The sequence below is a fragment of the Littorina saxatilis genome, linkage group LG3, assembly GCF_037325665.1.
Source record: "Littorina saxatilis isolate snail1 linkage group LG3, US_GU_Lsax_2.0, whole genome shotgun sequence".
In the NCBI taxonomy this organism is placed as follows: domain Eukaryota; kingdom Metazoa; phylum Mollusca; class Gastropoda; order Littorinimorpha; family Littorinidae; genus Littorina; species Littorina saxatilis.
In genome coordinates, this window is record NC_090247.1 from 41,421,665 (window position 1) to 41,436,757 (window position 15,093).

Genomic DNA, 15,093 nt, shown 5'->3' on the forward strand with positions numbered 1-15,093 from the left:
CTAGCTAAAATACAGCCAGAGAAATCGCGTAACCCAAGACGTAACCGTAGGCAAAATGGCTGAACTGAGAAAAACGACATTGAAGATTGAACACCACAGAAACACTATTGAAACAGACACACAAGGACAAAACTGTGTTATGAATGAACAGCTTAGTTTATTTGAATTGCAAACTACTTAGCCTTTAGCACGCCAGCAGAGAATTTATGCGTCCATCCTTTCTTTCCCTCTGTCAACCAGCATGGGGATACTGCCCCAGCGCTAAACGTGTATCAATGACCCGATTCTCGTTTGTATTTGCATGCGAGAATAACGGTATTTTTAACGGTAACTTACTTGAGCCAGAACGAGACTTATTTCCTTCCGTTATCTCGTCGATTTGTTGGTTTCCTCGAAGTTTTCTGCTTTTGTTTTTACATCGATACAGTACTTTGGTGCTTCGACAAGCAAGATGGAGGATGATGAGTTTGAAACTTTCGTTTGAGTTGTTTTTTGACAACAAATCTTACGTGGAATCTGAACGATATACTGAGGAAGCTCTTCGCAATGAACTGTGTATCGCGGTGAAGAAAATGACACAGTTCGTCAAGACAGTGACGGAATTTACGAAAGCGCAGATTGATACAAACAGTTGCTGATCCAGTTTCGTTCGGGAAATGGCAGGCCCAGCAAACATTACCGATAATCTGACTGATGTTGGATACTTTCTCCTGTTTTTGTTTTTTTGCGTAGCAAATGCTCAACTTGCTTGTCGAGGAGATACTGCACAGAAACTGACTCAAATTCAGCGCAAAGCAAGCCAGTGCCGAGACGTAAAAAGTGTGCTGCATGGCGTGTTCGGAAATGGCGACCTGTGGATCTGCGTGGAGATCAAAGCTTTCCTCTGTATCGGAAACACCGACAGAATCCAAACTTTGGCCTAGTGCCAGCGGAACTACTTGTTGTTGCTAACCGAACTAATAAAGACATTGTCCTCTTTCTTATTTCGAGCCATTGTTATCGTATCAAAGGTTGTTTCTCAAGGAAAAATTCGCTTTCGGTTGTCACCGATCGTTTGATGTGTAACCAGGATGTTGTAAAACCGAGTGAACTTCGGGTGTTCCCGTCATGGCCGAGAGTCTCTTCGGTAGTTTCCGTATGCAAAATTCGTAAGCTGAGCATGCGCACTCACAAAGTAAACTGGTTCCCGATTTCGGTTTATGACACGAACCAATGGATGTCGAGTACCTTCCAAATAAGGACATTTCCGTTCGATTACGATTGCTGCCTTTGCAACGGACAAGTGGCTGAGTGAATGGAACATTCATCAAAACACTGATGTCATGTTATAGGTCAAGAGCTGCTGCGCAGTTTCGTATGTCGTGAATGCAGTTTTGCTGAGGACAAAGCCGTAACTAGCCTTTGAAATGAGACATTTTTTGGCGGGGGAATATCGACTACAGAAGACAATCAATGCCACACATGTTCACATTTTGTCTTTATTGACAGATAAATAGGACACTTTTGACAAAAACACTGACACACATGGATGACAGGTATGTTATGGAAACATAATCTGCTAAAATACCCAAAACAGTGTTTTGAACGATTTGGTCAATTTTGCACTGGCCCACCTGCCCTTAAGGTTACGACCAAGCAGTGGGTCAGAATGAAGAACTTTATCATTCAGTTCAGTCCAACAAACCATAACGATACACAACTAGAGTTTCCACTGAAGAACAAAAAGGAAAGAAACACACATACACACACAAACACACACCAAAATGAATCATACTTACCACTTCTGACCTGCTTCGGATTCCATATTTGTAGCTTCTCACATCTTCTAAATCCACCGTGGCTGTTGTCACACACTGAAAATCATGTGGTAATAAACATCATGAACAACAGTCTCCTAACAAATCAAGTACCCTAGAAATGTGAAAAGTTACCCTGCTCAAACTTCCATAACATCTGAGAAAGTTTAACATTAATTTCTTTTGTCAAGGGACAGCTTAACACAGCTCATCATAAAGACTCTTCTGATCGCTCAGGTGAGTCAAAAAGGAGAGAATCTTGAAATGCAGGTACATACACTGAGGTCATAAACAGAACAACAACAATTAGAAAACACAATAACAACAAAGTCTTAAAATGAGAAAAAGTCTTAAATCTTGGTTTTTCAAGAGACGTTACAGTGTATTGTAGATACTGACCACTTCATCCAAAGTGAACTGAGGTCCTTCTGCCACAATCTGACCATTGACAGAAATCATGGAACCACCGTCGTAGAAGACTCGTTCTCCATCGCATCCAATCAAATTGCTGAACATGTACACACCTCCACCCTGAAATGAAACAAAAGAAGAAAAATGTGATGGTGAGGACAGTCATGTCAAGCATTTTCATTACTGAATAAGGTATGGGCATACACAAGCATATACATACCCACCATCCCCAAACACAAAAAAGAACTGAAGAAAGAAAGATAGCAAGTTTCACCTCATGAACGCAGAAAAAGAAGGATTCTCTCACCTTGTACGTGGCCGACTTGACCAGATCAACTCGTGTGTAGATCTTCCTCAGCTGATGGTAGCTGCCACTGCCGTTCATGATGATCTCCACTCCGTCCAGGGCAAGGTCTATGTGACGGCTGCAACACAATTCCAATGATTACAGCTCGTTTCGCTCTATGTTTGAACAAATCTGGCTTGAATGTGACACCTGGCAGTTACAAGCATTCACAGAAGAACACACAAAACAAAGTATTTCCAATAACTGTTGGATTTTTTGGGGAAAAAAGGTCAATAAAAAACAGCAAGAAACATACACAAAAAACACCCACACAAAAACACACAACCTGTATAAAACACATGAAAATCTGCTTAACTCTTTCTATAGCTGTGTATAACCGTGAGGGCGGGTCTATCAGGCCTTGTAAAGCACACTGCCACTGTTCGTTTTCATCATTCAATTTATCATGACTTTTACTCAAGTGTATTTTATCACACTCCTTGGTTGTAAAGATGATAACACTGGTGAGAGGACCAACAGCCATACATTAATTTTGATTTGAAAGTCATGTCATACAACTAGTGACACTCATGACTTTCAAAAGAAAATTATTGCATTGCTGTTGTTCCCCTCGCCAATGGTGTTATCTTAACATTTTAATCCAGGATCGTGGTACAAGTATTATAAACTACATGATAAGATAACAATGCTAAAAAAACCCATTAACCTAGCCTAAACAACGAAGTGACTGTGGTAAGATGAACAAAGTTAAAAAACAAAGGAATACTGTACTCACCGATACAAGAACGAGACAAGACGGTACGAATTTTCGCTTATGGAAGCTTCATCAGGAAAAACAAGAACACAAAAGACAACAAAAAGCAGACGCAACACGGAACGAACAAGGTTTGAAAGAAAATGGAGGGGAAACACGCAAAAAAGGGGAGGAACTCTAGGAACGAAAATGAATGAAAGGGGAGAGAAGTGGTTGGATGATGTCATGGGCACAGGCATACTGGACTAAAAAAAAAATAAAAAAAAAAAAAAGGGGGGGGGGAGGGGGGGGGGAGGGAAACAAACGTACGCACGCACATGCACACACACACACAACCAAACACATGAATACACAAATAAACACACACACACACACACACATTCACACACAAACACACAAACACACGAACCGTAAATATAAAATTTCAAAAATAAATTTTGATTTAATTAATATACTTACCAACTCACATAGAAAGCATTAACTTCAGTTAAAGTGCTAGGACACTGAACTACGCTTCACCCCAAAGGGGAAGCAACCCCCTAAAAAAGAACGGCCTTGACCTATAACCCAAGCTATACAAGAGTCGAGGTCATACCGTCACGTGACCTATCACGCGTGACTCGACCGCCGCCATGTTGAAACCTCACTCCCACTGAAATGATCCGTTCATTTTTAGGGAAACCCTAAGCAATAACTTCGTTTTGTGATAAGACATGGAAGCACTCTTACATGGCAACATGGGGAAATAACTCTGAAACAAAAACCGTATGCCATATAAGGCATGGTCCTTAGAGGTTATTTCCACTACCGGTGTACTGCGCCTGCGCAGGATGTATACCGGTGAAACTCATCCCGTATTAAAACATATACCCCTTTAAAAAATTTGCGGGGCAGGCTGGGAGGGAATTCAATATGTGAGTTGGTAAGTATATTAATTAAATCAAAATTTATTTTTGAAATTTTATATTAAATTACATATTCTTACGCAACTCACATAGAAAGCAGATTGCTAATTTAGGTGGTGGGCAAATGAACTCACAGTTAACATCTTGCAAGTATCTGGCCTGTAGCTACAATAGCTGGCAAACCGAAATTTCTGTTCTGCCGAGCACCAGATACGTCCCCAGGAAAACATAAAAAGACATCTTCTGCAGAAGATGTCTAGTAGATGTGTGCTAAAATAGCGGGTACTTAAAATACCCCGCCGATAGAAACTCATGACTACGTCCTTGAACGTTCAATGAGCCGCATTCATGACTTATGTAAGTCTCTCAGACTTGAGAACAGGTAAAGAAGAGGCCTACACTCTGACCTCTTGAGCCCGTGCTGCCTGAAAAGGGAGGACTGACTGCCCCCCCCTTTTTTTCTTGCCACCACTGTAGGCATGCCTAATCAATGTGGCAGTCCATTTAGCTAAGGTTGACTTCACTAAATCATTGCCTCTAGAAGAGGCTAATTTTGTCAAGGATTAAACAATCCGAACTCAAAAACTCCAAAACTAGGAGCAAGTCCCAAGTCGGGACTGGAGATTTGCTTTCAGCTAACCAAAGGGAGGTTCCCTTTAAACACGCTGGCTACAAAGAACCCAAGTGAAAATATTTTGCGACCTAGCTGTGTCAGTGCAACTGAAATCACATAAAGTCTTAATTCAGAGACGTGGGAGAAAAATCGGAAAGCCAGGATAGGTGGTTCGCCACCCGCATTGAACGGAGAGAAGTGGAGTTCTTTCCGTTAATATACGCCATTAGTTCCAAGCCAGTCAAAGTGACACAAAACGAAGACGCTGAACCCCTATGGAATCTCTAGACCAAATCCAGAGTTGGGGCAGAAGCCCCTGAGCGTCTCAATGATTCCCGTACAGTAGACACCCGTGTGGCTCGAGTGTAAAAAACGGCGCCCTCTTGCCAGCCTAAAGGACTAGCAACCAAGATTGAATGGGCCCATAATGTGCGACCAACAGGCCGCTCAAAGTAAAATCGAGAGTATTATCCGGGAACAGGGAGACGAACATTTAGCAGAAGGTGAAAGTACCGAGAGGCAAAACTTCTATCAGCGGCTTCTCCAAATTCACCAGAAGGAGTAGAAGCGCGTAGTGAGATAGAGTCCAATCCGAGTGGACATACTTGGCCGACTGACTAGAGTCTGCCAATACATAGAGCCTCTCAGACAGTTACTTCACTGCTAATAAGATCTCGTGGTGGTAAAAACCACATCAAAACCTCGCATGCTCGCTGTGGCAGTGATAGGGAGCGAGATGCCACCCCCTGCTTATTGAGATAAAAGACCACTGTGGTGTTGTCTGATTGAATCAACACATGTTCTCCCCTGACAAGGGGAAAGAATTCCACAAGAGACAGAACTGCTTCGCTGGTGGAGAGAGAACCAACAGGAACGCCCTGCATGAGCAGTGGTGCGAGAATCCAAAGATTGGTTGTGTCTGTGAACCAGTCAAGAAAAGACACTAACATGTTCCAGCTCTTCATTTGATTGCTTAGAAAACGAAACCAGAGCCCTGAAGATCTGAATTAAATAAAAAGTAGCCACTTCCGATCTATTTTGTATATCCAAAGGTGGAAGTAAACATATGCACGATCTATATAAGTGACCCAACAGGAAGGGCCCCAGTGCCTCCCTCCAAGTGGGAGTTCTAATCGCCCCTCCAGCCGCTGTGGGAAAACACAGAGGCAGAGAGAAGAGTGGAGCCGAACGCTAAGACTCCAGTTGACAAGTGCCAAGAGTATGCATGAAAGCGTGCTATTGTTTGCCCACTGAACCCTACCGCTAAATCACCTCGAGGAGATAAAGTGGTGGGTATTTGGCAACGTGCCATGCCAACAAGAAGATAAAAACCAAAGCTGAGAACGGCCAGCTTAGCGCTTTTCTCTGATAAGAGAAGCCGAGGCCTGCCGTGGGCTTTTCCTTTTGCTGTGAGACTCTCTCTGTTAGAGAAGAGTCCGTGTGCAAAGAAGAGGATTCGCAAATAAAACCCTCGAGCAAGGAAGAGATTTAAGTCTCACCGACAGAACAATACTGTCGGCCGAGGCCTTTTCCCAGACGAACAGCAAAGCTAAACCCTTTGTATATGTGTCCCGGCAGAACACAAAGGCATCCCGTGAGTACGAAACCGCACAAGGGAAAGAACGAATCAAAGTCTTGAACCAAGACGCGGATAATAGAAAGAAGAGCGGCCGCAATCTTCAGGGCCTCACATCCACGTCGGACATCGGACATATGAGGATATTTTTTTCAAATGTCCTATACATTTTTCATGCAGGAGGACAAATGTCCTATTGTTTTTGTCACAAAGTGGTCAATGTCCGATTATTCTATCATTTGATCCAGACATCGTCAGTACTTCTCAATTTACAGTAGTTTGAATGCTATTTTATCGATGTATTGCGAAGCAATGTGCAGCAGACGAAATTAGACACTTTGTGCCTATAGTACCAAAGAGTTTCCAAGGCTCGCAACTCGGAAGGCTCGAAGCCAGTTGAGAGTTGCCTCCCTTCGCGCTTTCCCCGAAAATAACAAACATGCCGCCTAAACGAAAACTGATCCCAGAAAAGGGACAGAAGAAATTACACTTCAAGTCCCTTTCCTCATCATCTGTCAGTAGCACGGAAACTGAGCTTCCTCCAGCCCCAGAGCAGTTAGAGCCCGATCGCCCAGGTGAGAATGTCGATCGCGATAGTCAAACATCGGAGCCGAAGAAAGACACTACCCCCTCCCTCACCCCCACGCGTAACTTCGTCTCAAGCTGGGCGACATCATTCCCGTGTGTGTCGCATGACCCAGAGAGGAAACTTATGTTTTGCACCTCATGTCAGCACACAGGGAAGTCCAACACTTTTACCGTTGGCTGTTCGAACTTTAGCAAATCGGCCCTTACCGATCATCAAGTCCAAGAAACCAAAAACCATGCTGTTAGTGTGCAAGTGCCATCTCTCCAGAGAGACAAGGAGATAGTTGAAACCCGACAGCTGACAAAACAAGAAAAGAGGGCAGCTGTGGCAGTCAAAGCTGCTCACTTTTTGCCAAGCAAAGTATTTTTGTTCTTTTACCCTCGTGCCAAGAAACTAGTCAAGTTTAATTATATTTACGTTTTGTTACGGGAAAAAAATGTCCTATTGATTTGTTTTTGTTCAGGACAAATGTCCTATCACTTTTACATTGGCCAGGACATTTGTCCTATGCTACCTCTCATGGATGTGAGGCCCTGAATCTTCCACAGCCAGGAGATCATTGTTCTTGAAAACAGACAGTTTCTCCTTGCTATGAACATTAAGATGTATGATCGACAAGTCCGGTGCAACCGGAAGCGGTTCCGTAGTACGAAGAAAAGAATAAACTAAGTTCTTAGGCTTGGTGTAACCTAGGCCTACGGATATCGCTCAGCGAGTGAAGCGTTACTTGCGCGGGTGACGCAAGCGAAAGTAACGCCGCATCGCTGCCCACAAAGGAAGTGGTGGAAAAGGAGAATCATATGAGAAAACTTCCCCAAGTTCAAATTCTAGAGCCAGACAAGAAAGCGTCCCTGCGTGTGTAAACCGCATGTGCGTACAACCGTGCCACGACTGACATTTGTTCGGCTGAAACCTTAGCCAAAGAGGCCAGGAGTATGGGGACGTCTTTCACGCTAGCGTCGTTTCGAAATTCGAAAGGATCCAACGACACCGCGATCGACCGCGAAAGAGATCGAAGAAGTGTCTCTGAAAGAGACGCAAGTTCCAACGAGTATCTTCCCGTCTCATCCAAACCAAGTAATGCACCTTCAGAGTAAGCACAAGTTTTGTCCAAACGATAGACATCCTCTCTGAAATTAGCCGACTCCGGAGTGACCGGAAGCGGTGCACTCGGCAAAGCGTAAGTCTCAATAAGACTGTGATGACGACGGGAGAGAGCAAACCTGCGTGAATGAAACGAAGTGCTCGACTTCCGTAACTGGTCTGAGGCAAGCCATGGCTGAGCAGCATCAGTAGCCTGACCGTGTGCAGCCAGTAAAGGCACAGTATCCACAGGCAAGCTATTCTCAGAACCCGAAGTTCTAGCCAGCACCCTGGAAAGTTCGTAAGCAACAGAAGGAGACTCGCTAAAACGATATCCCTGAACTTCCGTTAAAGCAGGGCGGAAATCACCCACCACTGGTGGTGGTGCCGCAGAGCTTGTCGTAGCTGTCACCCCTTCAGCGAAGTACTTGGCAGACACCTGAGCTGCAGTAACCATAGCTGGTTTAAGTCTGAGTGACAACTTGACATCAACTTCCTCCTCAGAAACTGAGTGAGAATCGTCGAACTCCGAATCTGCTAAGGCTGGACCGTGAAAGTCACTGTGACTAGCTGCGTCACTAAAACGATCCACCACAGGCGAGGCTGATTGCAAAACGGAAGAACCGTGCAAAGCCTGCCCGAAAGCAGCTTCCTGCCCAGAGGGAGGAAGTTGAGACTTGTATACATTCACCGGAGACATGCCAGTCTGCCCGTGAGTACATCTGTCTCGTTGTCCGGTGTCGACCCCCCGTGAGTTCCGCCTCTTAAAAAGAGCGATAGCCTCCGGGAGAGTCGAACTTTCACTCCCCAGCCTCGGCGGGGGAGCTACTAGTTCCGGCCCAACTTGTTGTCCGGTGTTGACCCCCCGTGAGTTCCGCCTCTTAAAAAGAGCGATAGCCTCCGGGAAAGTCAAACTTTCACCCCCCAGCCGCGGCGGGGGGGCTACTAGTTCCGGCCCAACTTGAACACTTTCACCAGAGAACCTGGCTACCGGTGAACTTGACTAACCTGTAGAGCGTGAAAGCTCCTCGTATGAAGTAAACACACTCCTCTGCGTGCGCGTCAGCCGAAGTGACTGTGCATGAAGGCGGAACCTCGATGCGTCACAACAAGCCGCGTCGCCCACTCCCGCCGGGAGCGAGCGCAAACTCGACGAATGGCAACATGTTATACATTTGGGTCGAAAACATCTCAAAAAAGGGAAGAAAAACCATCCTTAACACAAGTATTCTTTCCCACTGCGTTTGCCTTGGCTGAAGTAACCTAAATTTAACCTGCTTCAGCACCGGCATGATTGGACTCATAGGGTCCGAAATTTAACAGACATTCTTTCTTTCTTCTTTATATAGTGTTTAAAGCCATATGTACTCGATGACTATACACGCTAATTGCTTTACCCACAGCTGGAGACATGCTAAATTAAGTTCCCTGCAAGATATTGTGGCCTAGGACCTCTTAAATGTTGAGATATTAGAATTTTATTTTGATCTAGATCGTCCTATTTATCTAGATTTGCCAACAGAGGTAGCGTTGACGCAAGGGAAATACCTCCGCGTCTTTGTTGACATCCTCACTTTTTCAGAGGCTAGAACAAGCTGTAATACATGTATATGGTCCGCGCATGGCGACATATCGTCATTACATGGTCTTATGGTGCGTTTGACATCGATTATAGACAAACTACACTTTGTAAACACGGGAGCGCGTACATATGCCTTTAACGTCGTTTTCAACCATTCAAGGCTATTTAACAGACGTAGTAGTAAGAGAAGCTGGGTCAAGAACAGAAATGGTAGTGCCTTTGCCTTTCTCTTTATGCGAAACTTAATAGGAGAAACCTCAACAGCTACTGACTAGTCTGTGGTTTCTATTTCTCCTTGTCAGCCATTGCTGACAAAAAACCAGTCTGAGTTATGATATTGATAAACAACAACCAGACCGAACAACGGAGAAAGAAACAACCGCAAGCAAAAGCAAACAATTAGAACGAGCTCACCCAAACTTGTGCATGAGAAGCAGGGACCTGTAGACGGGGTGAAACACTGTCCAGAAGACAGTAGGCTAAAAGCCTGCAGCGTAGTGTAAAAAACGTCCGAACTACTTGGTGACTGAAGTGGGAGTGAGGTTTCAACATGGCGGCGGTCGAGTCACGCGTGATAGGTCACGTGACGGTATGACCTCGACTCTTGTATAGCTTGGGTTATAGGTCAAGGCCGTTCTTTTTTAGGGGGTTGCTTCCCCTTTGGGGTGAAGCGTAGTTCAGTGTCCTAGCACTTTAACTGAAGTTAATGCTTTCTATGTGAGTTGCGTAAGAATATGTAATTTAATCCACAGTATGTTTGGGGAATACATGTAGATCACATCTTCGCATGAACCTAGCCTCTTATGATAACTGTGTTCCCACCCACCTTTTGGGGTTCCACAGTTCTTCACAGATTTCCGGAGCGAAACACGTGTCAAGAGTTGCAATCACACCATCTCCTATTGGGACAGTGCTCTGAAGAGAGAAAAAAACAACCCGACAAGTTAATAGAGTAACAACATCTTACACAGAACTTTCCTGTCTTGCTTCCCTTGCAAATACAGTTAATATGTTTTACTTTTAACAAGTCTGACATGGTTTGTGAAAGCAGGCCTCAGACATCATGGAACAAAACGTTAATTAAACTCCAAGCCAACTTGGAAATGGAAGAGAGCACGCCCTAGCTGATATGTAGATACAGCCTGCATGAAGAAATGCAAGATTTGCAGGTAATATGAACTGCAGACACAAGTATGATTATCACAGATGGAGATAATTTATGCATGTTCACACCACAAAACACGTGTCGAGAAAGTCAAGACTGAAATCTACATCCAACCCTATCATGTACTCACCACTTTTTGTACTAACATTTACTTTGCATTGGCCTCATGCTCTGTCATAGCAACCCTAATTATGTCTTGTCTCTTCTGTCTTCCTCTCTCTTAGTCTTATCCTTTACATTAGTCTGTGTCAACACTGAACATCATGCAATTGAGACCAACAAAAATAAAACTTCAGGTTAAAGTTCCTTTACTGACACGGAATGAGTCGCATGTCACCTCGCGCGGTTCTGTGCTAGGCTTGACATAAGTCCGGGGGAACTGTGGTAACAGTGTGAGGGTCACCTTAGTCACAGGCTTATAACTTGAAAAGTTTTCGCTCTTTTCTAAAACGGTTTTCACCACTGGATAGAGCATAAAACACTCTTTAGGAAAATGTAAAAATATGAAAATCATGCAAAGGTGACATGCGACTCATTTCGTGGTGGAGGGTCACAAATGGTACAATTGTAAACAAGAAGAGCAAACGCTCGATCGAGTCACTTTCGCAGTTCTGAATATTATATGAGGCATCAGATGGACAGGAAGAAATTGCTATTCACAACACAATGAGTCACGTTCACATAAAATTTGAGCCCGGTCACTTTTATAGTTTCCGAGAAAAGCCCAACGTTAAGTTGTGTGTTGCCGAACAGAAAAGGCTAGTTATCTCCCTTGTTTTTCTGATAACGTTCGTAAAAGGCTACAGATGTAAATACTTTGATGTAAAGAATAATCCTACAAAGTTTCAATCACATCCGATGAACTTTGTCAAAGATATAAAATGTCTAATTTTTCCTTTGACGCTGACCTGTGACCTTGAAAAAGGTCAAAGGTCAACGAAACCATCGTTAAAGTGTAGAGGTCATTGGAGGTCACGACTAAACAAAATATGAGCCCGATCGCTTTGATAGTTTCCGAGAAAAGTCCAACGTTAAGGTGGTGTCTACGGACGGCCGGCCGGACGGCCGGCCGGCCGGACAGACTAACACTGACCGATTACATAGAGTCACTTTTTCTCAAGTGACTCAAAAAGAGAGAGAAAAAAGAAGATCTTCACAGAAAAGGTCACAGTTCTAACAGTAACACAGCATCAAAATGAGAAGAAAAAAAAAGCTTTTCACCTGGCCAGTCACCTCTCGAAGCATGCGAGGAAGATAGTAGTCTTCCACTTCCCTTTCTCGCTTCCATGCTGTGAACCAGCGTGATTCTCTGTAGCAGCCATCATCGCACAGCATCATCTTGGGACGGATCAACAAAATGTTCCTGAAAAACAATAAACAGTCTTCAAATGTTATTAACTGAGCCTTTCCCCAATTTGTAAACATGAACGTACAGATGCAAGCAAATGGAATGAAAACTGGGAAAACAATCATAAGAACCTGTTGTATGGTGAAGAATTAAAAAATGTAATGTAGACTGTTATTTTGAATGTTCTCATATGGTCATATAAAACTGTGTTAACAAAAATGTGTATGTTTTATTTTGTTCATGCCTACTTTAAATTTCTCAAGAGCAATGAACTTTAACTGGCAACACACTTCATATAATTATTACCATTGCACTGTATTTCAACATAATTGTATACCTTCTTTCTCATATAAACGTCTGTGTCCTCAACCACAATGTTTTTAGGCTTTTACATGGAATAAAAGCATTCGTCCATTTTAACACATACCACAAATCAAAAGCCTGGTTTCTTCTTGTCTAGAGCAGGAATGTGCTATTTAATTTTTGTCTACACAGAAAGGAAGTTACCTCTGAAGTTTTGTTCAATTTACTTTTCATGCATACAGTAGTGATATATATGTATATCTTACTTGTTGTAGAAAATGACTCTGCAGTTGTATGCAACATTTTTGTGCATCACTGGCCTGTGGACAAAAAACTACAAGGTTAACACTTGTCCAGTAATACAAACGTTCACACAAACATCTTCATCACTTGGAATGAAACAAATTTGGTACATGTATACAAAGAAAGATCACTGAATCAAAGCCCCGTTATCAATGAGCCATTTGTCACACAAAAATAAGGAAAGAAGCACAAAATGAACAAGTATAAAACACCATTAAAAACAGCCTCGACAGGTTTTCAAATGAAACAATAATAAAAAAGGAAAAAACAAAAAGACATACTTGCAAAGAAATGTAGGTTAAATTTCAATCATACAGTTAACAGAAACTTATTTTCATTGCAAATAGATTCTTCTGTAGCGAAGAAACTGCAAATCATCAATGCAGAACCACTTGTAATCCCAGGTTTTGAGAAAAAAAGCATCCACTCGATTAACTTTAAATGTTGCTTCTAACAAAGTACTAATGAACAGTCAGTCTCAAGTTTGTTAAATCAATCAAGTTATACGTTGAAAGACCTGCACCAAGAGAAACATTTCTGAATTCAACGCATGTTACACAGACACCCAACCATCTTTTTACAGTCAAACCCCCCTTTCAAGACCCCCCAATTTAAGACTCCCTCCTTTTTTTCTTAGACTCTCTGTTCATAAACCACTGTAAAATTAACCCCATACATAGACCATTTATCCTGGACCGCCAACTAGCTCTCTCTCCGCTCTTTCTCTCTATTACGAGGTAGCGGCCTCTCGCATTTAGGAACCTACGCTTACAAGCCTTTCAGAAATCAGGGGGATGTCATATCCGGTGTCGATTGTAAACATGGACGAAGTTGCCGAGGTAAGTTCTGAAAATGCTAAAATAAACTCAGCAAAAGTGCATATGGAACATGTTTTTCGATGAGTTTTGTTAAGTTTAGTTTGGAGGTTTGGAAAATCTAGTTCATTGTCACCTCCCATTGTCACAAATAACTGGAGCGTGCTTTCTTTTCACTGTCTTCGAATCGCTGGCCTTTCAAACCGGACGCGACACGCCCCTGAAAGTCGAGAGTCGTAACCTCGAAGGGTCACGTGATGAGTTGGCGGTCCAGGCTATTTGGTCTATGCCCCATATTAAGACCGCCTCTTTTCTAGGATCTAATCTAGTCTGATTTTCGGAGGTCTTAAAATGAGTTTCACGCATTGTTTGTACTTCAGATCCCACTTCAAGAAAATGGCACACATCAAAATTATTTACTCACATTCCCACATCCACAATGATGTCTTGGCATGCTGGGTTTTTCAGGATTTGTGTCAGCATTTCCCATGAGTGCAGGTAGGTATCCCCCTCCAGAAAATGGTCGGCACAGCCATAGCCACTGGAAAAAACCAAAGTGAAGATGTATCAGTCAGCATGACATTGACAATATCAGGCAAAAAAAGCTGAGACTGTGTGAGACTGAGAGCGAGTGATCAAAATCAGACAAATCTGGCTTGGGATGCAGATAACTCTTACTCCTAGATGTTCACAATTTCTTTCTTAGTTGTTTTGGAAATCAAGAAATCTGGAGAAAATGGCATCAAAAACCCGGATTTCCTGATGGGAAATGTCATCCCTGCTATAGTGACAAGCCCAGAAATACAGAAGAATGTTTTTGTAGATGTATTTATGAACAAACCTAATTCTGATGCCTGGTTTGACCGGACTGATCACATAAGTATAGGCTTATCCTGTAGCACAAGTGACAAACTATGTAAATAACACTAACAGTACATTGAGCAGAATTCAGTAATGTTACTTGTTCAGAATACAATGTATCACCTCTGGGAAATATTTCTGCTTTGAGAACATTTGTTATGGCCTGTACCAGGGATGGCCAAATCTCAAAATGTTAACTCGCCAGCCCCGTGAGTAACTTCAAGTAAGTCACTAGACCGCCAAAAATGTTGCTGGCTCGGTACATACTGCAGTGTTTAAATTGCTTTGAAAATTGATATTACAACTACAAATGTTACATTTGACCAGAATTTTCACTGGCCAGCCGGGCGAGTTGCCAAGCGGTTGACTCGCCCCTGGTGAACGGGCGGATAATTTGACCATCCCTGTGTACTTTTAATGCACTTTTATACCATATTTCAAGCTCTGGTCCACTGCGCAGAGTTGCACCTTTCTGTTTTGCAATAGCAATGCCTGAAACAAAGAAAAAGATTCATGATAAGATCACTTTAATTAGTTTTAAATAAAAATTAAAAATAATTTTCCAAAACCTCCAGACAAACTGGTGCAAGTCACAAAAGTGTGGAGACACCATTTAACTTCTGTGAATGTTGTTACTAATTTCTGTTCTAGCATAAGTGTGCCATTTCTTGTAGGCAATACA

The 15,093-nt window shown here is 42.9% G+C and overlaps 1 protein-coding gene across 1 annotated transcript in view; it reads right to left on the reverse strand.

Moving 5' to 3' along the window:
• LOC138962383 (glutamine-dependent NAD(+) synthetase-like) overlaps nucleotides 1–15,093 on the reverse strand; it is a 33,941-nt gene that overhangs the window by 17,558 nt on the left and 1,290 nt on the right. Inside the window, exons 2-9 of the mRNA XM_070334187.1 lie at nucleotides 14,843–14,903; nucleotides 13,975–14,091; nucleotides 12,699–12,752; nucleotides 12,003–12,144; nucleotides 10,443–10,531; nucleotides 2,515–2,632; nucleotides 2,196–2,327; nucleotides 1,779–1,853 (exon numbers count right to left, since the gene is read on the reverse strand). Of these exons, the coding sequence (XP_070190288.1) occupies nucleotides 1,779–1,853; nucleotides 2,196–2,327; nucleotides 2,515–2,632; nucleotides 10,443–10,531; nucleotides 12,003–12,144; nucleotides 12,699–12,752; nucleotides 13,975–14,091; nucleotides 14,843–14,903 (788 nt within the window). The remainder of the gene's footprint in view (nucleotides 1–1,778; nucleotides 1,854–2,195; nucleotides 2,328–2,514; nucleotides 2,633–10,442; nucleotides 10,532–12,002; nucleotides 12,145–12,698; nucleotides 12,753–13,974; nucleotides 14,092–14,842; nucleotides 14,904–15,093) is intronic.